Source organism: Protopterus annectens, chromosome 1.part1 (assembly GCF_019279795.1).
Source record: "Protopterus annectens isolate FY-2018-M chromosome 1.part1, PAN1.0, whole genome shotgun sequence".
Lineage (NCBI taxonomy): Eukaryota > Metazoa > Chordata > Ceratodontiformes > Protopteridae > Protopterus > Protopterus annectens.
This window is the reverse complement of record NC_056726.1, coordinates 848,139,220-848,166,287: the sequence shown is the minus strand read 5'-3', so window position 1 is coordinate 848,166,287 and position 27,068 is coordinate 848,139,220. Positions and strand designations below refer to the sequence as shown.

The 27,068-nt window shown below is 45.8% G+C and overlaps 1 protein-coding gene across 1 annotated transcript in view; it reads left to right on the top strand.

Annotated features, from left to right (window-relative positions):
• LOC122815150 (probable E3 ubiquitin-protein ligase HERC1) overlaps positions 1–27,068 on the top strand; it is a 5,886,073-nt gene that overhangs the window by 2,001,721 nt on the left and 3,857,284 nt on the right. The window contains exon 20 of the mRNA XM_044087407.1: positions 26,579–26,693. Coding sequence (XP_043943342.1) covers positions 26,579–26,693 — 115 coding nt within the window. The remainder of the gene's footprint in view (positions 1–26,578; positions 26,694–27,068) is intronic.

The window sequence follows — 27,068 nt, the reverse complement described above, 5'->3', positions numbered from 1 at the left end:
CCTCCCCTTCCTGCCCTTGGTATGTGTGTGTGCACATGTTTAACTAGGTTCCTAGTGAGCCTTTGGTTGTTGTGGGGTGGCTATATCAGACTCCCAGAAACCGACTTTCTCTAAATGCACAGAGTTTGGCGATAAGCTGTCCCCGGTCGATGGTCACACTCTATGCGTCGTGTGTTTAGGGGTTCCCCACCTTACCTCGGGCTGCAAAATTTGTGTGGCCTTTAACCCTCAGGCTCTGCGGGATCGCAGGGCTCAGTTGATTTTGGCTGGTCTTCTCCCGGTGGAATCGGCAGCTTCTTCTTCTTCTTCAGCCACGGTTCTGGCCGTACCAGCTTCTGGACCTCCTACCCTGTTCAGGACTCCCACTCCCACTTCCAAACAGGGAGGTAGAGAGGTCAGGAAGGAGAAGCACAGAGAAAAGGAAAGGGAAAGAGAAAAGGAGAGAGAGACAAGGAGAGGAATGTTAGCAGACCAGAGAACCCGTAGGATCTGCCCCCCCCCTGTTAAAGTGGTCTCTACCCCAGAAAAGGCTCCTAGGCTGTCTTCTCCTCGGCTCCTTTTGCCTAGATTCTCCCCGGAGCTGGAGGAGGAGTTTCGGCCCGGTTGGAGGTCTTCCCTCGCATCGGCCCTTCCGGCCGGTGTCAGTGGCATCCTCCAGATCCACAAGAAGCCTCTTAGAGGCTGACATGGACCAGATGATGAGAAGGTTCTTGCAGACTCAGTTGCAGATGGGAGTGTTGCTGACTCCCCCTCCCACCGGAGTGGGTAGTTCAGCTCCGATGTTTGCTTCTTCTCCAATCCATCCCTGAGTTTCGGAGTCCCTGGTTCTGAGGAGCCCCGGAGTCGGGGTTGGTGCTGATGGTTCCTCCAACTTCGACTCCGGCCATGCCCTCGAGTTTGTCAGATCCTATGTCGCATCCAAGCTCTCTGAGCCATGATCTGGGCATCAGATCCAAGGGGATGAGTGTGTCATCGACTCTGTTATGGTCGGGACATACCATCCATCTGGGCCTGACTGTTCCGGGTTCGGCTCTGATCCCTTCATCGGATCCGAGGGGAACGGCTACTCATCCTGCCAGTTTCAGGGAAGCCAGTTCCCCTTTGGCCTTCAACATTGTGGAGAGGGTTCTCTCAGGAGGATCGAGACCCCTCACTCTTTCCTCGGAGTTCGTCCCTGCTCCCTCGTGGATGAGTATGTCTTCTGTCATCCAGTCCTCCCAGGGACAGCCTGTGTCTGATACGCCCCAGACGGTTCCCCTCGAGGAATGCAAAACTGTTTGTGAGCCATCCCCGGAGAGTTCCCCCCCAGGAGGTCCCTTGCAAATGCCAGTGCAAGAGGAGGCACATGGACTCCCCCGAGTCCCTCAATGAGGATACCGACTTGGAGGAAAGGGGAAGGCTCCCCCAGATTGCCTCCCGAAGATGTCTCCTTCAGAGACATAATGGAAATCCTCCACCAGAGGGGAGGCTGGTCCGCCCAAAAGGCTTCCTTGGACGAGTCGGTATTCCTGGAGGCGTTCGGCACAGGCCCTTCTACCCCTTGGGTGTCCCCTCTTGGCCGATCCTCTGGTGGACCTCATTACCACCAGAGCTTGGAAGGAACCAGACACTGTAGAGCCAATACCTAAACAGCCAGATAGTGTTGAGCACTCCTACTGACAAGCTTGCATGGAGTAAGGGTTCCCCAGTTGATGCCATGGTGATGGCGGCGGCCACCAAAAATGAACTGGTGCAGGAGAGTTCCTCGGTCCATCCTCCGGACAAGAAGTCTAGGGTGATGGATCGACTCGGAAAGCAGACGTATGCTTCAGCTGTCTTTGCCATAAGGGTGCTGAACTATATGGCCCATGTGACTAGGCTTCAGCGCGACCTCATGAAAGAGTATGCTGAGTCTCCCCCAGAGTCCATTTTGGCCAGAGTAAATGTTCATTCTCAAGTAGTTTGGCCACTCTTAATTCGGTTACTAACACGTCCATGCGCTTACTCTCTCACGCCACCAAGGGAGCTGCTAGGGTGGCCAGGTCCGGTATTGCCATGAGGCATCACGCCTGGCCCCGGCTTTGCGATTTTTTGGAACCTTTCAAGACGCCCTCTGCGAATGCCCCTTTTGGACCCTGTTTGGGAAGACCATCCGAGACACGCTAGTCCAGAGTGAGAAGGATGAGAAGATGCTGCCAACCATCAGGATCCGCTTCTCTAACCCTCAAAGGTCCTTTTCCAGGAATCAGCGAGGGCAAAAGAAGTTGTGGTTCCGGAAGTCTCAGCATTCCCAGGACTCTCCGGACTCCTTTTCCCCTAGAGGCAGAGAGGGGGACAAGGTGGACGCCGGCCCAGAGGAAGAGGGGGACCGAAGAACTTCACATCACAGTAACCTTTTTCAGGTCGACCCGCACAGCAGCCCTGAAGGGTTTCCCGACTGCCCCAATCTGAAGGCAATCAGTGGGCGTTTTTCAAAGCACCTAGCTCAGTGGGAGTCCATAACTTCAGACCGGTGGGTGCTTCGAATAATATCCAGTGGTTATTCCATTCCCTTTATGAACAGTCCCTTACCTCCAAGGCCCCTCCCAGACGTTCCACCTGCTCAAAGGGAGGCAGCAGCTTTGGAAATAGAAAAGCTGCTAAACAAAAGAGCAATCCAGCCGGTCCCCCCAGACCAGTCTGTATCAGGCATCTATTCCAGGTTCTTTTTGGTGCCAAAAAAGATGGGGGACTTGAGGCCGATTCTCGACCTATCCACGATGAACCTGTCCATTGCGAAGGAGAAGTTCCAGATGGTCACCTTACAATCCATCCTGCTGTTTTTGTAGGAGGAAAACTGGATGTGCTCCGTAGACCCCAAGGATGCATACTACCATATCCTAATGGACAGGCAATCCTGGAGGTTTCTCCCCTTTTGGCTAGGAGGCAATCACTACCAGTTCAGGGTCCTACCCTTCGGTCTCACCATAGCCCCCAGGGTGTTTACCAAGGTCATGGCAGTTGTAGCGGCCCACCTGAGGCTTCAGGGCATTCAAGTCTTCCCGTACCTGGACGATTTGCTTTTCACAGCCCCCTCCAGGCATCAACTTATTCAGGCCAGAAATTCCTTCCTTCAGTTGTCAAATTTACTGGGTATTACGATAAACCTTACAAAGTCCTCTCTTCAGCCTGTTCAGATTCTGGACACCATAGGGGCGAGAATAGATTCTCTTCAGGCCAGGGTATTTTTGTCTCCAGACAGACTTCAGAACCTGACCCTTCATGTCTTGGCACTTCACGTCTGCATATGAGAGTGTTGCAGTGGACATTACAATTTCAGTGGTCTCTGTTATACCAGCCTCTAAATTTCCCGATTCCTCTAAGCAAGGTGTGCAAAGTTTTCCCTCATGTGGTGGCTTCAGTCCCAGGATCTTCGAGAAGGACGCCCCTTTGTTTCACCCCTGCCCCAAGCCACGGCGACCATGGATGCCTCCTGTCTAGGGGGGACATTGCTCGGGCAGGACTGTCCAAGGCACATGGACCCCAGATGAGACTGTTCTGCATATCAGTGTTCTGGAGATGAGGGCGGTCCTTTTAGCGCTGCAGGCCCTTCATGCTTCTCTTCCCCTGGGAACTATTGCAATTCAGTCAGACAATATTTCAGTGGTCTGGTATATCAACAAACAGGGGGGAACCAGGTCCTACCCACTTTGTTGAGAGGCCATGAGAGTATGGGAATGGGCGATCTCCACCAACCGTTTTCTGATAGCAATGCACATCCTGGGTTGGTCCAACATTTTAGCGGACAAACTGAGCAGGACTATCCTTTTGCCGTACAAGTGATCTCTGAACCCTTATGTAGTGGAACAGATCTTCCTCAAGTGGGGTCAGCCTTGCCGCGATCTCTTCGCATTACCATCCAACGTGAAGTGCAGCGAGTTTTTCGCTCTAATTCCCTCTCTGGCGGGGGGGGGCCAGAGACGTTCTTGTCCATGCTTGGCCACCTGGTCTTCTTTATGCGTATCCCCTGCTACCTCTCATGACAAAATTCTTACAGAAAGCTCGGCGGTTGGGGAGCAGGATTATCCTCATAGCCCCATTCTGGCCTCGTCAAGTTTGGTTCCCTTGCCTTTGGTCTCATCTTGTAGCTCCGCCCTGGATATTGGATCCCATTCCAGATCTCATTTGTCATCCCTCGGGAATTCTTCCCCCGAATCTGGACAGCCTCAAGCTTACTGCTTGGTTACTCCAGTTCCATTAATTGCCAGGACTCCCGGTCTTTCTTCCCCCGTTAAGTCCATTCTGGTGGCGGCACACAAGTCCTCTACCAGAAAGGTGTACCATAGTAAATGGAAGCGTTTTTCCATTTGGGCTTCTCAGAGAAATTTGGATCCTTTTACCGCTCCTGTTCCAGTGGTATTAAAATTTTTGTCTCAAATTTTTCAACAGAGGGCCAGCTCTTCCACTGTGAAGGTCCAGCTGGTGGCTATATCCCATTTTCATGTAGGAGAAAATTCAGGTTCCCTAGCTGCTGCCAGAATTTGTAAGACCTTCATCAAAGGTACTTTTTTTGCAGAGACCCCCTATTAAGCATCCTTCCCCTCCCTGGGATTTGACCTTCATTCTTCAGGCCTTAGTTGCGCCTCCATTCGAACCTGCAGCATCAGTTGATTTGAAATCACCTCAGCCAGGAGAGTGTCGGAACTTCAAGCCTTATGTATGAAACCCCCTTACTTAATTTTTCATAATGATAGGGTGTCTCTCAGTATGAACCCTTCTTTCCTCCCTAAAGTCACTTCGGAATCAAATATCAATCAGTCTATTGATCTCCCAGTTTTCTTTCCTAACTTTCAAAATAAAGGGGAATACAAACTTCATTTGATGGATGTTCATAGACCTAGCATTAGCTTTCCTACCGTGGGAAAAAGGGCAAAAAAGAGTGGCCTGTACAGTTTCACCATATGGATATGCAAGTACTCTACAAGCTTAAATATGTCTCACAAATATCAGCCACAAAGATAGGTATAAATATATTTAATAAAAAATATTAAAAGAACAAGACAATTCTAGCAAATCACTACAGTAAATTCAGAGTTCAAAAATCACAGGAAATATTTAAAACAACATTGCAGGACAGTCTCAAATAAATACAGAAAACATCTAAGCTATACTTTTCTATATTCATATCTGAGTCTAAAAGAGTCACTATGCCCTAAAAACCTTATTTACAGCAGGGCAAGTGCAGAAGGTGGTGATGAGTGCATGTTCTTGTTAGGTCAAAGACAAAATGCACAGTCTCTCTCTGAGAGAGTTCTTAAATTAATATCAACGAGTACTGCTGGGTTAGAGTGGATGACATCACTTTTTGTCAGAATTTAGCATTTCTCTGTGAAAATACATATCTCCTCAGATTTCATGATCCTGGAAGTCATAAAACAATAAAACACTTTTGCATCTTAAACCTAGTAATTACTTCTCTTCCAAGACCATACAAAAAACTTTTAGCTGTAGACATTATGTTCACTGCACTGAAACCATAAATAACTTTTATAGCATAATCATAAAACAATTTAATTTCAACTTATTTTCTTGAAGTTTTGCAAGTTAACCCTCTGTGTTGTAGTTTCTACTGTTAAAATGCTTACATTTACACAATTACAATAGTTTATATACATTCCTATTCTAAGCCATCAGGGCATCCTGTGGTTACATTTTCGGCCAGTACTTTACCTTTCAACACACTTCTGTATGAATCGTATCAATATTCACAAATGACACAATTATTTACAAAATTCCAGATAGCTGGGCTGGCAGTATTTCCTTTTTTGACAGAGTCTATCATCTTTTAGAGGACAAGGCTCCTGTTCTTCAGCCCATCTCCTGTGATCCCGCATTGGAGGATGTTTTCAAGAAAGCCTGTCCATCTCTTTTGCTACCTGTCATCCTGAAAAAAGTGTTTAGGAAATTTAGGGCTTCCTCCACCTTGCCAGGTCTGCATACCCTGCTTCTGCATCTCCAGCTACTATTTCTAATAAAAAGTCTGTATCCTGTTCTCATACATTTCCTCTAGATAAACTAGGCAAGTGGCTAGAATCTTGGGTGAAGAAGCTGACATAGTCCAGTACAGTAGCATTTAAAATATTTAACTATAAGTATTTTATGTGGAAATTTATTATGAGATAATTAGTTTAAAAGAGTTTACTGTATTGTTGTTGGTTGAGCAAAAGGTTTATGGCAAAGATATTGATGTTCTTCATTCCACATTGCTGCAGTCCTAACCATTGGGGTAGTCCGCTGTCCCAGTCGGCCCGAATACCAAAGAGAGGTTGACGCCGGGTCAAGGCGATTAGACTGACGCCAGTACGCCGGGGTACTAAGGCGCAGGCCCGACGCCATATCCTCAGTCTTTTTTGCCGCATGGTCCGATGCAGAAGCAGTTTTGCGAGTGCAGGTTGGCGTTCTGAAATTTTCTGAAGTCGGAGTTTCAGACCGAATCAAAGTTGGTTGGCACTCGCTAGGGGAATATTTTGGTTTTTCTTGCCTCAGTATTTAACGGGATGTCAGAAAAGATGAATAACTGTAAAGCATGTGGGGGACAGATAGCTCATAGGGATTACCAAACCTTGTGTATACCTTTGTTTAGGGCCTGAGCACGACGTTGTTGGATGCCGCCTTGTGCTAGATTTAACAAACGCACTATTAAGAGAAGGTTAGACTGTGCCAGGTTAGTTTTTGGGAAGCTTGTAATTATAAAATGCCGCCGGATGCTCCGCCCGCTGCCGGCCCAAAAACGCAAGGACAAAGCAGCAAAGCCTAGGGTGGAAGAACCGCAGTCCCGGACGCCGGTTCTTTAGAAGGCTCTGTGGAGCCGGAGGTTTTACCAGGAGTTTCTTTAGTCTCAGGAGACACTTTACTGTTACAGGATGTGTCCTCTCAGGAAGTAGGCCAGGCTGAAGGGGCTTCTCAGGTGGCTGTTCTTCCCTCTCTTCCTAAGGTGGTTAGAGCCTCCCTTCTGTTTCCAAGGCTTCTTTGAGAGGCAGGCCAGGTTTAACTTCAGTGGGGTTTTCCTAGCTCTTCAGGATCTTTGCCTAAGAAACATATGCTTAAAATGGCAGAGGATTTGATTACTATGATTAGAGGCTCTATGCCCCCTCCTGATAAGAGGCCCAGGGTGGAGCCTGAGTTTGAGAGTTTTGAGCAGTGTTCGAGGCTTCTGAGTCTTCGGCTGAAGACTTGCAGGAGTATCCTCCTTATTCTGATTCTGATGTGGATGATTCTACTCCGCCAGCTTCTCCTCCTGAGGATTTTTCATTTTCAGAGACTCTGCATTCCATGAGGGAGCATTTTAAATCGGAAGGCCCAGATTTCTCTAATTCCAGGAAGAGGCTTAGGGAATTCTTGTTTTACCCCAGCATAGGCCTTTAGCTATACCTCCTGTTCTGAATGTGGTGGAAGATGTTTTTGCAGAGGCTTCCCTAAACCCTGATTCTTTGCCTCCTGCCCCAGTTAAACCTGATAGGTACTATAGGGTGCCTGAAGCTCACAAGTATCTTTTAAGAGTCCTAGGGCAGACCCGAAACTGTCTCTCTCAGGGGCCTAAAGGTGTTAAGGCTTCTGTTGTTAAAAATCCTGTTCCTCCTGATAAAGAGGCAAGGGCTTTGGATAGATGGGGAAAGAAAGTGTATACTTCTTCCACTTTAGCCATGAGGGCGCTTGAATTGCCAGTTTCACATGTTAAAATATCAAAATTATCTCCTTTCACAATTGAAGTCTAAGGTGGATGCTCTATGGAAGGTATTGGAGTGTAAAGAGTTGCAGGATTTAGTTCATGTGTCTGAACAGGTGGGTAAGCATTCACTGCAATGTGGTTTTGATGCTGTGCAGGCCTCCTCGAGGGTGGCTGCCACTGGTTCTGTTCTTCGTAGGCACGCCTGGTTGAGGGATCAGAATTTAGCTGAGCATGTTAAGACAAGGATTTTGGATGCTCGTTTACAGTCTGACGGTTGTTTGGTTCGCCTGTGAAGCAGTTTTAAAGAAAATGGAGGACAAGGCTAAGTCTATGCAAACTGTTAAAGATTTTTGCAGGTGCAGCCTCCAAGTTTAGTAGAAATTGGCCTACTAAGGGATGGACATATCCTGCTTATGATTCGCAGTCTAGGGGTAGGTCTAGACGTGGTAGGGGCAGAGCTCAAGGTTCTTTAGGCCTAGGAACAGGAGTTCACCTGCTCAGACTTCTGGTGAGGGCAGGGGTCAGTCCTTTCGTAAACAGACCCAATGACCTGCCTTTTCAGCTGCCAGTACATTCTCGCCTGGCAGCACCTTTGGGAGGAAGCCTGGCTCTTTTCAAAGAAAATTGGGATTTAATTACCCAAGACAGATGGGTTCTGGATATCATTCACCACGGTTACAGGTTTTATTTCCATACCTTGCCTCCTTTCAAAGGCATGCCAGACATTCCTCCTCTACAAAGAAAAAGAGGCTCACAAGCAAATTTCTCTGTTACTCCAAATAGGGGCCATTCAGCCAGTCCCTGTGCCAGAAAGGGGCCTAGGATTTTATTCTCACTGTTCCTAGTACCAAAGAAGGGGACACGCGGAGACCAATTTTTGATTTATCTATCCTCAACACTTATCTGGACATTCCCAAGTTCAAAATGTTGACGTTACAACAGCTTTTACCTCTGCTGGGCAAAGATCACTGGATGGTAACTTTAGATCTCAAGGAGGCTTACCTTCATGTGCCTATCAGACTAAGTTGCAGGAAGTATCTACGCTGAGCTGGAAATTTCCATTATCAGTTCTCTGCATTGCCCTTTGGCTTATCTACTGCGCCCAGAGTATTCACAAAGGTTCTGGCTCCAGTGATAGCTTACTTCAGGCTAAAAGGAATTCAAATCTATCCTTACTTGGACGACTGCCTGATTCTGGCTCAAGAAAAGGAAGACCTTTTACAGCATTTGGCATATGTGATAGCAGTGCTAAGATGCCTAGGGTATTTTGTGAACGAAATAAAGTCCAGTCTAGTACCCTCTCAAGACATGTGCTTTCTGGGTGTGAGACTGAATACAGCAGCCCAGATGGCCTTTTTAACCCCGGACAAACAAAAGAATCTTTCCATTTACTTCCATCAACTATCTCTTCAGTCCGGGCTGACTGCAAGGACAGTCCTTCAAGCCTTAGGGTTCATGGCATCTTGTATTCTGGTGCTTCCCAATGCCAAACTGCATATGAGGAAGCTGCAATGGTATCTCAAAAATGTATGGACACAGCACTGCCAGGATTTGGACACTGTCATTCAAATAATACCTTGCATTCAACAGGAATTTTTGTGGTGGGCTCAGGAATGTCACCTAAACAACGGACTCTCTGTGACCCGGCCAGAGGCGAGCCAGATTCTAACGACAGATGCCTCAGACATTGCTTGGGGAGCTCATCTAAATGGAAAGTGGATACAAGACAAGTGGCCTGCCAGACTACAGCATCTACATATCAACATGAAGGAGATGTTAGCAGTCCAGTTTGCATTAATGGCTTTCAAGGAGTTACTTCTTCCAGGGCAGGTGTTGATTCTAACAGACAACACAACTGTCATGTGGTACATCAACAAACAAGGGGAACACATTCTACCCGCTGTGCAGGCAAGCAATGATTTTATGGGAGACTGCCAGCTTGCAACTAACTCTTCAGGGCAAGGTTTCTGCCGGAGCACAGAACTCCTTAGCAGATGTGTTAAGCAGACAAATCATGGATCCCCACGAGTGGAAACTGGATCTTCATGTATTTCGAAATTGACAGTGTCATGGGGAACTCCAGACATAGATCTGTTCGCTTCTCCACTAAACCACCAGCTGCCAAAGTTTTGCACAAAGAGGTTTCATCACACAGCTTGGAAAGTGGATGCTCTTTCTTTCAGTTGGAAAATCTTCATGTGTATGCCTTTCCACCTCTGCCTCTTCTCCCACAGGTGCTCCTAAAGGTCAGACAAGACAAGCCAAGGATGATTTTAATAGCTCCAGATTGGCCTCGGCAACACTGGTACCCATTACTGAGGAGTCTGGTAAGGAAGCCTCCATGGCCTTTACCTTTGATTCCACACCTGTTGTCTCAGAGGGAAGGTCACCTGCTCAATGTCAAGCTTCACTCTCTTCATCTAACAGCCTGGCATATTCTGTTTTGAAACACAGCAGGTCTCAACTTCCTCAACAAGTTTTAAATGTGATTATGGAAGCCAGAAGACCTAGTACAAGGAAAGTGTACGCAGAAAAATGGAAGAGATTTTTATTTTGGAGTGCAGCAAAAAATATGGAGATTTCTGAGCCTAATTTGAGTGTGGCTCTTCAATATCTTACTGAGCTATTGGACAAAGGTTTGTCTTTCTCTTCCATTAAGATTCATGCTGCAGCAATCTCAGCTCACTATGATTGTGACCCACCATTGTTTTCGCATCCTTTGTTCAAGCAATTTCTTAGAGGGGCAAAGAATATAAGACCCCCACGTAGAGCTCCTACTCCTGCTTGGGATCTCAATTTTGTGTTGGAGAAACTTACTCTACAACCTTTGAGCCTCATGGCTACTGCTGAATTGAAATACTTGTCATGGAAGACTGTTTTTTTGTTGGCCATTACTTCTGCAAGAAGGGTTTCTGAATTGCAGACCCTTATGGCGGTAGAGCCTTTTTTGATTTTCCATAAGGATAGGGTATCATTACGTACTAATCCTTCCTTTATGCCTAAGGTGGTTTCTAGTGTGGCTTTAAACCAAACTATTCATTTGCCTACTTTTTATGCAGATCCCCAAAATAAGGGGAAAAGATTTTGCACACTTTAGATGTACACAGGCAATTATGCGTTATTATTTAAGCAGGACTAAGGATTTTAGGCAGTCTCAGCAGTTGTTTGTTTCTTTTGCTTTGAGTTCTCAGGGCAAGCCTGTGTCAAAACAAACTATTTCTAAGTGGATTGGGTTTTGCATTGCATTTTGTTATTCCCATCATGGCAAGGAGATTCCAGCTGGGATTAGGCCTCATTCCACTAGGGCTACTGCCACTTCAACAGCATTTCTAAGGGGTGGCAACTAAGGATATTTTGGAGGCAGCTACTTGGAGTTCAGTGCATACTTTCTCTAAGCATTATCACCTTCCTCTCTACTCTAAATCTAGGGCTGGTTTTGCCACAGCTATTTTGTAAGGCATGTTGACAGCTCCTGCTTCCTTATGATTTGCCAGCCTCCCTTACCTCTGCTTTGGGATTCTACCCAATGGTTAGGACTGCAGCAATGTGGAATGAAGAACATAGTACAGTTTTGTACCTACCATAAATGTAGATGTTCGAGGATCCACATTGCTGCAGTCCAATTTACCCTCCCTCCTTCCCTCTGTGTTTAGGGGTGGTTGTGTAGGTGAGGTTATACTCTTGTAATTTTGTATATATTGTACATATTTTGGTGCAGGAATGTTTGGGGTTTTTGGTTTTGGCCTTGTCTTTAGGGTCTTCTGACATCTGGGGCAAGAAAAGACTGAGGATATGACGCCGGGTCATGCGCATTAGTACCCTGACGCATTGACGCCAGTCTAATGCCTTTGACCGACGTCAGCCATATACTTTGGTATTCGGGCCGACTGGGACAGCGGACTACCCCAATGGTTAGGACTGCAGCAATGTGGATCCTCGAACATCTACATTTATGGTAGGTACAAAACTGTACTTTTCCAGTGTTTCTCAGCTTATTATCTTAGAAGGAGCTGACATTGAGGAAATGCAGAAAAAGGAGCGTGTCCAGCCAGGAAAACCGCTGTAAAAAAATCAAGCAGACTGGATACCAGATGGTCAGTAAAAGGCAGGAGAACCGAGGAATTAGCGTTCAAAACATTTAATACATGCTTTTGCCAGATAGACCTCATCAGAAAAGATTCTTACATCCAAAAACTGCCATTATATACTCCAGAGCAGTTAATAACAATTATTCAATTAAGAATAAATTCATTAACCCATGAAATTCTGACAAAAACTCCATACAAAACCTTCATGTAAAACACTGTCATAAATTAAAACCATGTATTGTAAAACAGTGGGGATGACTTTAAAAATACTGGGGATGACTTTAAAAATACATTAAAGCAAAGGGAGGCTATGTGGCAAGTGAGACTGGAAGCTGACAAGAAACCGGGGCTTAACGAAAGTATTAATATCAAATGTTTCCTTAAAGATAGGAAACTTAAAATTAACAAATGATTTTGCATTATTCCTGTATTATATTTTACTTTTTAGGTTATGTATATAAAGTATGTTAGAGATGTGGTTATTTTTATAATATATGTTTTTAATTTATGACAGTGTTTTAAATGAAGGTTTTGTATGGAGTTTTTGTCAGAATTTCATGGGTTAATGAATTTGTTCTTAATTGAATAATTGTTATTAATTGCTTTGGAGTATATAATGGCAGATCTGAAGTAGTTAACTTCATTTTGTCATCAACCTGTGGGTTTCGGATCCGATACGGATACGAGCCAGCAGCTTTTCCAAGCTAAGATCCGAGCTCCAAGCTGCTCCCCCTCACCCATATTACACTGTAGCCTCCCACCAATCCTCAGCTTCGCCAAGATGTGATCTCTGAGCTCCAGGCAGGTAGAGTTGGATTATTTTGGTCTAACTTTAACTGTGCAATCTAAGTTTGTGTGCGCGTGGTTAGTTTTCCCCCCTTTCTTTCTCCCCATGGTTTTCCGCAAAAAAAAAAAAAAAAAAAAAAGTTTAAAGTTGTTAGTATAGGCCTCCCCTTCCTGCCCTTGGTATGTGTGTGTGCACATGTTTAACTAGGTTCCTAGTGAGCCTTTGGTTGTTGTGGGGTGGCTATATCGGACTCCCAGAAACCGACTTTCTCTAAATGCACAGAGTTTGGCGATAAGCTGTCCCCGGTCGATGGTCACACTCTATGCGTCGTGTGTTTAGGGGTTCCCCACCTTACCTCGGGCTGCAAAATTTGTGTGGCCTTTAACCCTCAGGCTCTGCGGGATCGCAGGGCTCAGTTGATTTTGGCTGGTCTTCTCCCGGTGGAATTGGCAGCTTCTTCTTCTTCAGCCACGGTTCTGGCCGTACCAGCTTCTGGACCTCCTACCCTGTTCAGGACTCCCACTCCCACTTCCAAACAGGGAGGTAGAGAGGTCAGGAAGGAGAAGCACAGAGAAAAGGAAAGGGAAAGAGAAAAGGAGAGGGAGACAAGGAGAGGAATGTTAGCAGACCAGAGAACCCGTAGGATCTGTCACCCCCCCCCCGTTAAAGTGGTCTCTACCCCAGAAAAGGCTCCTAGGCTGTCTTCTCCTCGGCTCCTTTTGCCTAGATTCTCCCCGGAGCTGGAGGAGGAGGTTCGGCCTGGTTGGAGGTCTTCCCTCGCATCGGCCCTTCCGGCCGGTGTCAGTGGCATCCTCCAGATCCACAAGAAGCCTCTTAGAGGCTGACATGGACCAGATGATGAGAAGGTTCTTGCAGACTCAGTTGCAGATGGGAGTGTTGCTGACTCCCCCTCCCACCGGAGTGGGTAGTTCAGCTCCGATGTTTGCTTCTTCTCCAATCCATCCCTGAGTTTCGGAGTCCCTGGCTCTGAGGAGCCCCGGAGTCGGGGTTGGCGCTGATGGTTCCTCCAACTTCGACTCCGGCCATGCCCTCGAGTTTGTCAGATCCTATGTCGCATCCAAGCTCTCTGAGCCGTGATCTGGGCATCAGATCCAAGGGGATGAGTGTGTCATCGACTCTGTTATGGTCGGGACATACCATCCATCTGGGCCTGACTGTTCCGGGTTCGGCTCTGATCCCTTCATCGGATCCGAGGGGAACGGCTACTCGTCCTGCCAGTTTCAGGGAAGCCAGTTCCCCTTTGGCCTTCAACATTGTGGAGAGGGTTCTCTCAGGAGGATCGAGACCCCTCACTCTTTCCTCGGAGTTCGTCCCTGCTCCCTCGTAGATGAGTATGTCTTCTGTCATCCAGTCCTCCCAGGGACAGCCTGTGTCTGATACGCCCCAGACGGTTCCCCTCGAGGAATGCAAAACTGTTTGTGAGCCATCCCCGGAGAGTCCCCCCCCAGGAGGTCCCTTGCAAATGCCAGTGCAAGAGGAGGCACATGGACTCCCCCGAGTCCCTCACTGAGGATACCGACTTGGAGGAAAGGGGAAGGCTCCCCCAGATTGCCTCCCGAAGATGTCTCCTTCAGAGACATAATGGAAATCCTCCACCAGAGGGGAGGCTGGTCCGCCAAAAGGCTTCCTTGGACGAGTCGGTATTCCTGGAGGCGTTCGGCACAGGCCCTTCTACCCCTTGGGTGTCCCCTCTTGGCCGATCCTCTGGTGGACCTCATTACCACCAGAGCTTGGAAGGAACCAGACACTGTAGAGCCAATACCTAAACAGCCAGATAGTGTTGAGCACTCCTACTGACAAGCTTGCATGGAGTAAGGGTTCCCCAGTTGATGCCATGGTGATGGCGGCGGCCACCAAAAATGAACTGGTGCAGGAGAGTTCCTCGGTCCATCCTCCGGACAAGAAGTCTAGGGTGATGGATCGACTCGGAAAGCAGACGTATGCTTCAGCTGTCTTTGCCATAAGGGTGCTGAACTATATGGCCCATGTGACTAGGCTTCAGCGCGACCTCATGAAAGAGTATGCTGAGTCTCCCCCAGAGTCCATTTTGGCCAGAGTAAATGTTCATTTTCGGCGAGTTTGGCCACTCTTAATTCGGTTACTAACACGTCCATGCGCTTACTCTCTCATGCCACCAAGGGAGCTGCTAGGGTGGCCAGGTCCGGTATTGCCATGAGGCATCACGCCTGGCCCCGGCTTTGCGATTTTTTGGAACCTTTCAAGACGCCCTCTGCGAATGCCCCTTTTGGACCCTGTTTGGGAAGACCATCCGAGACACGCTAGTCCAGAGTGAGAAGGATGAGAAGATGCTGCCAACCATCAGGATCCGCTTCTCTAACCCTCAAAGGTCCTTTTCCAGGAATCAGCGAGGGCAAAAGAAGTTGTGGTTCCGGAAGTCTCAGCATTCCCAGGACTCTCCGGACTCCTTTTCCCCTAGAGGCAGAGAGGGGGACAAGGTGGACGCCGGCCCAGAGGAAGAGGGGGATCGAAGAACTTCACATCACAGTAACCTTTTTCAGGTCGACCCGCACAGCAGCCCTGAAGGGTTTCCCGACTGCTCCAATCTGAAGGCAATTGGTGGGCGTTGTTCAAAGCACCTAGCTCAGTGGGAGTCCATAACTTCAGACCGGTGGGTGCTTCGAATAATATCCAGTGGTTATTCCATTCCCTTTATGAACAGTCCCTTACCTCCAAGGCCCCTCCCAGACGTTCCACCTGCTCAAAGGGAGGCAGCAGCTTTGGAAATAGAAAAGCTGCTAAACAAAAGAGCAATCCAGCCGGTCCCCCCAGACCAGTCTGTATCAGGCATCTATTCCAGGTTCTTTTTGGTGCCAAAAAAGATGGGGGACTTGAGGCCGATTCTCGACCTATCCACGATGAACCTGTCCATTGCCAAGGAGAAGTTCCAGATGGTCACCTTACAATCCATCCTGCTGTTTTTGTAGGAGGAAAACTGGATGTGCTCCGTAGACCCCAAGGATGCATACTACCGTATCCTAATGGACAGGCGATCCTGGAGGTTTCTCCCCTTTTGGCTAGGAGGCAATCACTACCAGTTCAGGGTCCTACCCTTCGGTCTCACCATAGCCCCCAGGGTGTTTACCAAGGTCATGGCAGTTGTAGCGGCCCACCTGAGGCTTCAGGGCATTCAAGTCTTCCCGTACCTGGACGATTTGCTTTTCACAGCCCCCTCCAGGCATCAACTTATTCAAGCCAGAAATTCCTTCCTTCAGTTGTCAAATTTACTGGGTATTACGATAAACCTTACAAAGTCCTCTCTTCAGCCTGTTCAGATTCTGGACTTCATAGGGGCGAGAATAGATTCTCTTCAGGCCAGGGTATTTTTGTCTCCAGACAGACTTCAGAACCTGACCCTTCATGTCTTGGCACTTCACGTCTGCATATGAGAGTGTTGCAGTGGACATTACAATTTCAGTGGTCTCTGTTATACCAGCCTCTAAATTTCCCGATTCCTCTAAGCAAGGTGTGCAAAGTTTTCCCTCATGTGGTGGCTTCAGTCCCAGGATCTTCGAGAAGGATGCCCCTTTGTTTCACCCCCGCCACAAGCCACGGCGACCATGGATGCCTCCTGTCTAGGGGGGACATTGCTCGGGCAGGACTGTCCAAGGCACATGGACCCCAGATGAGACTGTTCTGCATATCAGTGTTCTGGAGATGAGGGCGGTCCTTTTAGCGCTGCAGGCCCTTCATGCTTCTCTTCCCCTGGGAACTATTGCGATTCAGTCAGACAATATTTCAGTGGTCTGGTATATCAACAAACAGGGGGGAACCAGGTCCTACCCACTTTGTTGAGAGGCCATGAGAGTATGGGAATGGGCGATCTCCACCAACCGTTTTCTGATAGCAATGCACATCCTGGGTTGGTCCAACATTTTAGCGGACAAACTGAGCAGGACTATCCTTTTGCCGTACAAGTGATCTCTGAACCCTTATGTAGTGGAACAGATCTTCCTCAAGTGGGGTCAGCCTTGCCGCGATCTCTTCGCATTACCATCCAACGTGAAGTGCAGCGAGTTTTTCGCTCTAATTCCCTCTCGGGCGGGGGGGGGCCAGAGACGTTCTTGTCCATGCTTGGCCACCTGGTCTTCTTTATGCGTATCCCCTGCTACCTCTCATGACAAAGTTCTTACAGAAAGCTCGGCGGTTGGGGAGCAGGATTATCCTCATAGCCCCATTCTGGCCTCGTCAAGTTTGGTTCCCTTGCCTATGGTCTCATCTTGTAGCTCCGCCCTGGATATTGGTCCCATTCCAGATCTCATTTGTCATCCCTCGGGAATTCTTCCCCCGAATCTGGACAGCCTCAAGCTTACTGCTTGGTTACTCCAGTTCCATTAATTGCCAGGACTCCCGGTCTTTCTTCCCCCGTTAAGTCCATTCTGGTGGCGGCACACAAGTCCTCTACCAGAAAGGTGTACCATAGTAAATGGAAGCGTTTTTCCATTTGGGCTTCTCAGAGAAATTTGGATCCTTTTACCGCTCCTGTTCCAGTGGTATTAAAATTTTTGTCTCAAATTTTTCAACAGAGGGCCAGCTCTTCCACTGTGAAGGTCCAGCTGGTGGCTATATCCCATTTTCATGTAGGAGAAAATTCAGGTTCCCTAGCTGCTGCCAGAATTTGTAAGACCTTCATCAAAGGTACTTTTTTTGCAGAGACCCCCTATTAAGCATCCTTCCCCTCCCTGGGATTTGACCTTCATTCTTCAGGCCTTAGTTGCGCCTCCATTCGAACCTGCAGCATCAGTTGATTTGAAATCACCTCAGCCAGGAGAGTGTCGGAACTTCAAGCCTTATGTATGAAACCCCCTTACTTAATTTTTCATAATGATAGGGTGTCTCTCAGTATGAACCCTTCTTTCCTCCCTAAAGTCACTTCAGAATCAAATATCAATCAGTCTATTGATCTCCCAGTTTTCTTTCCTAACTTTCAAAATAAAGGGGAATACAAACTTCATTTGATGGATGTTCATAGACAGATTTGATGGATGTTCATAGACAGTTACGCTTTTATTTACATAGGTCTAAACCCTTCCGTAAGTCTGATCAGCTTTTTTTTTCCCTTTGCCAAACCCTTTTTGGGGAAACCAGTTTCAAAGGTAACTCTTGCTAGATGGATCACACTTTGTATTTTGCAGGCGTACAAGGAACATGGATTACCAGAATCAGCCAGGATTCATGCTCATTCTACTCATTCTATGGCTTCTTCTGCTGCATCTTGTTCCAGAGTTTTCTGGATGACATTTGCTTACAGGCTACCTGGGCTTCCTCTCTCACATTTATTACTCATTATAAGTTGGGCATGGTGTCTAGAGGAAGGGCTTCTTTTGGCTCTGCAGTGCTCCGGAATATCCTTCCTTAAGGGCCTCCCAAGGATTTTGGTAGATGGGGACTCTGTCCCACAGGTTGATGATCAAATGAAGTTAATTACTTCAGATAAAGAAGTTATGTACACACCATAACGTTCCATCTGAGTAGTTAGACTTCATTTGTCATCAGCCTTCCCTCCCTCCTTCCCCCTGACCTTGGTGGTTTACGACAGTCCTTGGACTCAAAATTTCTGGGTCTGGTGAGCCTAGTTTATGTGATCAGGTCAGGTTATGTTTCTTGGGTTGATGTGTGTCACGCTGTGGGTGGCAAACTCAATCTGAGGGTTGGAAGGAGGTTGCATTATAATATGGTGAGGGGAGGAGCTTGGAGCTTAGCTTGGAAAGCTACTGGCTCAGATCCGTATTGGATACGAAACCCACAGGTTGATGACAAATGAAGTCTAACTACTCAGATGGAACGTTATGGTGAGTAAATAACTTTTTTTTGGATGTAAGAATCTTTTCTGATGAAGTCTATCTGGCGAAAGTGTGTATTAAAGGTTTTGTACGCTAAATCCTCGGTTCTCCTGACTTTTATTGACCATCTGGTGTCCAGTCTTCTTGAATTTTTTATTGAGGAAATGCAGCTTTGTCAGTGGTGATGATTTATGCTTAGTTGTGCAGTCAAAATATTTCTGATGACTTAAAAATGACATTTTGAATACTCCCATTGAGTCTGATTGTATGTTTTGCACTGCAGCTAATCAGATCCTTAAACACTGAGATAAATTGAAACAAAGTGCATAAAAAATGTTTCATAACCCTTAATTTTCCTCCTTTAAACAGGATCATTTTTGGCAGCCTCTTAAACAGAAGTCCCAGCCTAACAAGAACCAAGGTACCAAACTGCGAAGTCCATCAAAAGGGGTTCCTTTTCCAAAAAGACTTACCCCCTCCCAGCATGTGACTGTGCTAGAATGAGGCAACCATCTGTTCATGTCTTCTTCTAGGTGCTACGGCTCTCAGGTTTTCTCTCAATATGGCAGCATGAATGCTGATGGTTTCCAACAAATGATCCTCAGCATTGTGGACAAGAGTTACAGATGGCAGTGGAAAGACGATTCTTTTCCATTGACGGGAGTTCCTACTCATCCACTGGACCAGTCATCATAATTCCTTCCTCTTCTGCAACGTTTGCTTGGCTCGGGGTGGTCTTAAGAGAGAATGTGGATTTTTTATTCCTCAATCTTTCTGGTTCCCAAAAAAGAAAATGCGTGGAGGCCAATATTAGACCAGTTCTTTCTGAATCAGTTCATCCAGATTCCAAAGTTCAAAAATGCTCACCCTGCAGACAACACTTCCTTTTCTTCTGGTCCACTACTTCATGTGACCCTGGACTTAGATACCTATCATTGTATCCCCATTGCTTATTGTTTCTGGCGGTTTCTGATATTTCTTTTGTCTAGTTCGCACTTTCAGTTTTCTGTATCACCCTTTAGCAGAGTGTAAAAATTCCCTACAGAGTACTGTGTCAGAAATACTGGGCGAGCAAATGGATGTAACCAAGAAAATTATTTTTTTGTGCGGGATAAAGGATCTAAATTGCCTAGACATCGTGTGGTGAGGCCTTCTTAAGTTTAATTCTGGTGGCTGCCAAAAAAAAAAAAATTACTAGAAAATAAAAATCAAAGTTTAAACCAACCATATTTGAAGTTGTGAATGTTGTTAACAGAGATAAGAGAGCTGGAAATGGGATCTTTAGAAAAGGGTAGGAGCAAATTACACAGAAAAATTTAAAATTGTTGGAGCAGTACAGGCAGAATAAATGTTTTGGAGGAAGAATGAGGTTTAACTCATTCCATCCAGTGCAGCTCTTTTGAGTATGTACCTTTAAATCCCGATGGGTGCAGCTTGAGCCATTAAAAAGATAGATGTTATGTTATTCTTCTCGCCTTCTTTCTTACTGGATGGGTTTGGAGCCAATCCTCGACTCTGACTTGACCAAATACACGAGTTCGAAGTATTTCACTTGGCTCATGGCTGAATACCTATCCCATCATGCACTGGAGTAATCCCCAGATCTCGTTTGCCGCTTGACGAGTTGTGATGCTCTCTCCTTGGCCGTGCCTCAGTGTTTTCAATTTTACTATTGAAAGTTATTTTTTTTGCTAAAATCTTATTATTGGAGTTGCTATAGATCCTAGTTTAGGCTGTTTATCCTTCCTATAAGTATTTAATGTGCATTGTTTATCGCCGCTTGTGTTGTTGTTTGCTGGCCGTGTTTTTTTTCCACTAGGCTTGTCCTATCCCTGTCAGTCTTTGTAGTACTTCGTGTGTGTTTTCCTATTGGCACATTTGAGTTGAGAGCTAAAAGTAAACCCGTTTAAGTTAGAGGGTTTGTTGTGTGTTTCCTGTTAGCTCAGCTAGGTCCGTTTAAGTTAGAGGGCCTAGCGCCCGTTTAACTTAGAGAGTAGTGCTGTGTTTTCCCCTGTACTCGTCTTTGCTGTGTGTTTGTCTTAAGGTGATTTTTTAGTGTCAATACTTTTTATTGCAGTTCATATTTCTTGCTGTACAATATGTCTAAATAGTCCAGAGATAAGGAACCCAAGCCCCCTAGGTTCAAGAAATGCCAACAATGCTCCCAGAAAATGTCTATAACTGATGGGCAGAGTGTGTGCGTATACTGCTTAGGGGCTATTCACCTTCAGGAATCTTGCAGTTTTTGTCATTTCCTTTAGTTCTCAAGTGTTACTTGAGAGGAAAAACAAATTGATTTTTAAGAGGTTTAATAAAGCCTGCCTTTGATGAAGCTTTACAGACTTCTCCGGTATCCAAGTCTCCAACTACTACTGGCAAATCTAAGAGACCTTCCTCTTCATCCTCTTCCTTGGCTCGTTCTGAGCCTCCAAAGAAAATTCCTAAACTGACTGAAAACTCTCATCTCCTCTGCTCCATCGCCTTTGGAACCGAGGGAGACAATTGGTGTAGACAGACCAAGTTTAACGTTCCCACAAAATTCGGAACCTATAGAGACTACTTCTTGGAGCCGGCCCATTGAATTAGGACCTGTATCTCCGATCTTGAGATCCCCTATTCTTCAAAGGTCACGATCCCTTACACTCTCATCCAGGTCTTCTAGAAGCTTATCAGATGATGACGTAGACAGGGTGGTGTGCAGGCTTTTGAAATTGCCGGCGCTGGCTAAATTGTTTTTGGCTTCGACCCCACCAGTCTCGGAGCCATCTAACATGACTACATCCACTATTCCTCCTCTCGAGCTAAGCTGGATCTTATGAACTAGAATGCCAGATACCTCTTGCGGTAGATCCTTTGGTTCCGAGACCCCTTCAGGAATCTTCAGAACCATTGCCTGCTTCCACACTATCGGTGCCGTCTGGAGTGTCTAGGAGCCGTAGTTCTCCGGTAGGGTCGGGGGGGGACTCTTGGACCAAATTTTCTTTGGTGCTGAGTCTACCCCTTGGGTGCATTGGTGCAGGTGAGCTCAGCTCCTTCATCGACCTCGGAGCTGATCTCCTTGGGGCCGGGGATTTCCTCTGTTTCCTCAGAACTGGAAGTGTCCTTGGAACCAGGAGAATCGTCCTTTGAGGTGATGAGTGTGCTGTCTCCTTCTACAGCTCTACTCAAGGATACTGGCATTCTGCCCCCTCAAGCACTGGCATCTGCTTCGGCACTATCCTGTCCATAGCACAGCAGAGATTTAGAGCCTCAGGAATCCCCATCGAGTGAGCCCTACTCTTCCGAGACCTCCCTCGGAAGATAACATGCACGAGGAAGCATATAGACTCCCCTGATGAGTCCATCACTTCTGACACTGACCTTGAGGAAGCGAAAGGGTCCCCACTGTTGTCCTCTGAAGAGATCTCTTTCTCAGATATCCTAGAGATCCTAAAACAGAGGGGTGGCTGGAATCCCATTAACCCTTCTGATGTGGAGTCAGTGTACCTGAAGGCCTTCGGATCTCAGCCTTCAGCCTTCTGGGTGTCTCCGCCTTTCGATGACTTATGGATTTGGTTAGTGGAAAGGCATGGGAGTTACCAGACACTATGGAGCCATTCCCTTGGAGGCTGAATAAATTCTTGTCAGCCCCTTCGGATAAAGATTTTCTTTCAAAAGGTGTACCTGTAGATGCTATGGTGGTGGCAGCAGCCACCAAGAAGGAACTCTCTGAGATGTCCTTGTCTGTCCATCCCCCGAATAAGGATTCTCTAATGATGGACAGATATGGGAAGTGTGTTTTCTCATCAGTGATGTTCACCCTCAGATCGCTGAACTACCTCACACATTTTACAAGACTTCAAAGAGATCTCCTGAAGGAGTTAGGAGATAGTCTACAAGGTTCATTAGCTGTGGGTGTCTCAGAAAAAGTGGCCTCAGCTATCCACCTTAAATTCCATAGTCAACTCCTCCATGAGACTGATCTCCTATGCATCCGCTGGAGCGAGTAGAGCTGCGGGCTCAGGAGTTTCCCCTTAGGAGACACTCCTGGATGCGTTTGTGTAATTTTGCGGAACCTTTCAAGTCTATCTTTATCAGTGCCCCTTTTGATGGTTCCTCACTCTTTGGACCTAAAGTCAAGGACACACTCACTAGATGTAGGCAGGAAAGAAATACTCTCTCTGCCATTTGAGTACGTTTTTACGTACCTTCAAGACCTTATCCTAAAAGCCATAAGAGTGGAAAAATGTGGTTCAAGAGATCCCAGGGAGTTTTTTAAGATGCACGAGGTGAACCCTTCCCCAGGGGCAAAGGTGGAGGCAATAATGGTAGATATCATCCATGTGGCGGGGGGGGGTCCTGCAAAACCAAGGTGACCGCGATTCATTTCGCGGCCAACCCTATCAGCGCTCTTGAAAGGAGGCCCGTCTGCTCTTCTCTGGAGGCAGTCAGCGGGCGATTAACTTTGTACCCAGAAGCCTGGTGAGATATCACAAGAGACAAGTGAGTACAAAGTATAATATCCAGAGGTTATTCCATTCCCTTTTGCCTGCCCATTCCACAGATCAGAAGAATCCCAGATGTTCCACCCAGTCAGAAGGAACAAGCAACCATATCAGTTCAAGAGTTGCTAAACAAAAGAGTCATTCAAGAAGTCCCCACAGACCAAATAGGATTCAGAACTTACTCAAGATTCTTTTTAGTACCAAAAAGAACAGGGAATTGGAGACCCATTTTGGATCTCAGCAGGTTAAATGAATCTGTAAAGAAGTCCAAGTTCCAAATGGTGACACTGCAGTCAATTCTTCCCTTTTTAGGGAAAGATGATTGGATGTGCTCAATAGACCTCCAAGATGCGTACTACCATATAAAGATGGACAGAGCATCAGGGAGTCATCTACACTTCCGGCTGGGAGCCAGTCATTATCAGTTTCAAGCTCTGCCCTTTGGTCGCACTACAGTCCCCAGAGTGTTCACCAAATTCATGGCAGTAGTAACGGCTCACCTGAGATGCCTGGGATTCCAAGTGTTTCCATACGTAGACTGGCTCCCAAACTGCCACCACCAAACATCTACTTCTACAGGCCAGGGATACTACACTGGAAATTTGTGCTCAGGCATAACAGTAAATTTTCAAAAATCTGCCTTGTTGCCTTGTCAACGTATTACATTCATAGCCGCAGGTCTAGACACTGTTTCCATGATGACTCGCCTTCTGCAAAACAGAGTTTCTGTCCTCAGACAACAAATAGTCAACCTACTTCCCAAGAGCAAGGTAAAAGCGAACGTAGTTCTAATACTTCTTGGAACCATGGCATCAACCATAACTCTAGTCACTCTAGCCAGGATACACCTGAGAATCCTTTAGTGGTTTCTGTTTGCACAATGGTCTCTACAGCAACTCCCTATGTCCCATCAGATAAGGATAACAGATTCATGCAAGAGAAATCTTCTATGGTGGCTTCAGTCCGATCATGTGACCATCGGAAGACCCTTTATTCCACAACAGCCTGTTGCTACTGTGACCACAGACACTTCCCAGATAGGGTGGGGGGCATTATCTGGGAAGAACAGTCCAAGGCACATGGCAAGAACATAAGGCTGAGTTGCACATCAGTGTTCTAGAGATGAGAGCAGTGCTTCTGGCGTTGCAAGCACTTCAATGCTTTCTCCCACTAGGAACGATTGCAATCCAGTCAAACAACATGTCTGTAGTCTGGTACGTAAACAAACAAGGAGGAATCAGATCATATCCCCTTTATAGAGAAGCGCTGAGAATATGGCAATGGGCAATCTCTTCCCAACGTTTTCTGGTAGCAACGCATATCCCGGGGAATTCCAATGTGATGGCCGACAAGCCCAGATGGGTGATTTTGATGCCTCATGAGTGGTCTCTGAAACAGAACATAGCGGACAAGATTTTCCGAACTTGGGGCCAGCCTTGCTGCGATCTATTTGCAACCCCCCTGAATACCAAATGCAGCAGCTACTTTGCCGTAATCCCCCCAGTGGGGGAGACACCGAGAGACGCACTCATCCACTATTGGCCCTCGGGACTACTATATGCCTTTCCTCTAAGTCATTCAGAAAGCCAAAGCCTTGGGAAGCAGGCTAATTCTCATTGCCCCATATTGGCCTCATCAGATTTGGTTCCCCTTCCTCTGGCCTCATGTTCAGGAAAAGCCTTGGGCTCTGGACCTAGTTCCAGACCTTCTGACTAATATGTCAGGTGCGCTTCATCCTTTTCTCTAGACCCTCAGTTTGACAACTTGGCTGCTCCACTTCCAAACATGGTCAGGCTTCAAAATTTTACTCCAGCAGTTAAACATATTTTGGTCTACTCTCATAAGGCATTGACCAGAAAATTATATTCCAGCAAATAGAAGAGGTTCTCCTACTGGGCAAGGGCGAGAGACATAGATCCTTTCTTTGCTTCTATTAGTTCAATTTTAGAATTTCTAGCAGAACTTTTCCAGCAAGGCTGTGCTGCAGCTACAATCAAGGTCCAGTTAGCTGCGATTTCCAATTATCATATCGGTGAATACACTCATAATCTAATGTCACACAGGCTGTGTAAAGCATTTTTTAAAGGAACTTGTTTGTTGAGGCCTCCCATAAAAGAACCTCTCTTACCTTGGGACCTAAATTTTGTTCTTACTTACTTAACTTTACTCCCTTTTGAACAAGCTTTTACATGCAATCTAAAATTCCTCTCTTGGAAGGCCATCTTGTTAGTGACAAAGAGTCTCCAAGTTGCAAGCTGTATCAATTAAGCCAACATAACCTAATTTTTCATAAAGATAGAGTATCTTTGTGGGCTAATCCATCTTTTGTGCCAAAATTCTGCCCACAAACCAATCTATTTAACTCCCAGTTTTCCTTCCTAATCATACCAACAAGTCAGAATACAAACTACATCAGTTGGATGTACTTAGACAGCTAAGATTATATCTACATAGAAACGGACTTCAGGAAAACAGACCATCTATTTATTTCCTTCTCTCAAGCGAAGCAAGGCAAGCCAGTCTCCAAAGTTAGACTTTCAAATTGGCGTTCCATTTGTATTACCTATATACACTTCAAACAATAGAAGTTTATCTTTTTTTGGGTCCACGGTGCTCAAAGGTGAACTCCCGTGAACCATCCAGGAAGACACTGCTAGGGACGCCGTCCCATCCAGTAAGAAAGAAGGACAACATAACATAAAGAAGTTATGTACCTACCATAACGTTCCATGTTTGTTGTCCTCCTTTCTTATGTCCCTCCCTCCTTCCCCCAGCCAAGGCTCCTAGAGGATTCAGATAAGAGTTTTCTTTCCTCCTACTGAGAGAGTCCCTCTGAAATTGGTTGTTTTTCCTCTTATGTATTTTTATATCTCTCTGTCTGTGTATATATATATATATATATATATATATATATATATATATATATATATATATATATATATTTCATGTTATGTGAAAAGAAATATGCATACATTTATGACTAGCAGCAAACAAGACCTGGGGATTACTCCAATGCATGATGGGATAGGTATTCAGCCACGAGCCAAGTGAAAGACTTCGAGGTAGTGTATTTGGCCGAGTCTTAACCGAGGATTGGCTCCGAACCTATCCAGTAAGAAAGAAGGGCGAGAAGGACAACAAACATGGAACGTTATGGTAGGTACATAACTTCCTTTTATCACCTTACAGCTCTAACAAATACTCATTGACAAGTCAAATATCAGTACAGTTGTCTTTGCCATCATGTATGCTTCAAGATAAAATATTTTGATACCTTCTATATAGCATGATTTTGGAATTAATGAAAATATGAACAAGCAATATTTGATGCCTACAGGAGCAGTAGGAGGTAACTACAGAAATGCTTGGAGGCACACTTGGCTATAATGAGTTAAGGGAAGGCAGGAATTGACCAATTTATGTAAGGTTGATTATATTGTACAAAAATGTATGTGATGTATAATGCTTGTAACTGTAAGCAAGTTAATATGGTTTGTTTTCTTTTATATAAATGCAAGTTTATATATGTCACAAGTTGTTTAAAAAGACTTCTACTGTGATCTGTTGCAGAAATCTGTCTTGAAGATGTACTTTTACCCTAAACTTCTTTTATGACTGTTCTTGTTCAATTCTGGTTTCTAAGTTGCATCACTGTATAATATGTTTCTGAATGTTTTAGAAAATATTTAAATATACTTTGTTTCCTGCAGACTGGGACACTGAAAATCCAACTGTTGATCACTTGCTAGATACTGTGTCCAGGTTTGTGTTTGCTGCATTGCTGAAACATGGTGGACTGCTGAAAGAAGCCTGCAGAAAAGACAGGTACAGTGAATTAATAAGAGTATATTTTGTATTCTCATTGCAGAAGCACAGAGTTCTGATAGATACAATCTCAGTATTTTATCCTTGTCCGTGTACATCTTTAGGACCACTGCTGCAGAATTCAGTATGTATACCTCTGTGTGTGTGTGTGTGTGTGTGTGTGTGTGTGTGTGTGTGTGTGTGTGTGTGTGTGTGTACATGTATATGTATTATCTGCTGATGGCAGATGCTGGTCTTTGGCCAGATTGTTTATCAGTCCGACATCTGTTGGCTTATGAAATCAAGTTGTGCCCATTGTAGGATAGTCCTGTTAAAAAAGATTGCATTCAGTAGGCTCACATCATTTCATTTGTGCCATTTGAATTAAACAGCCAC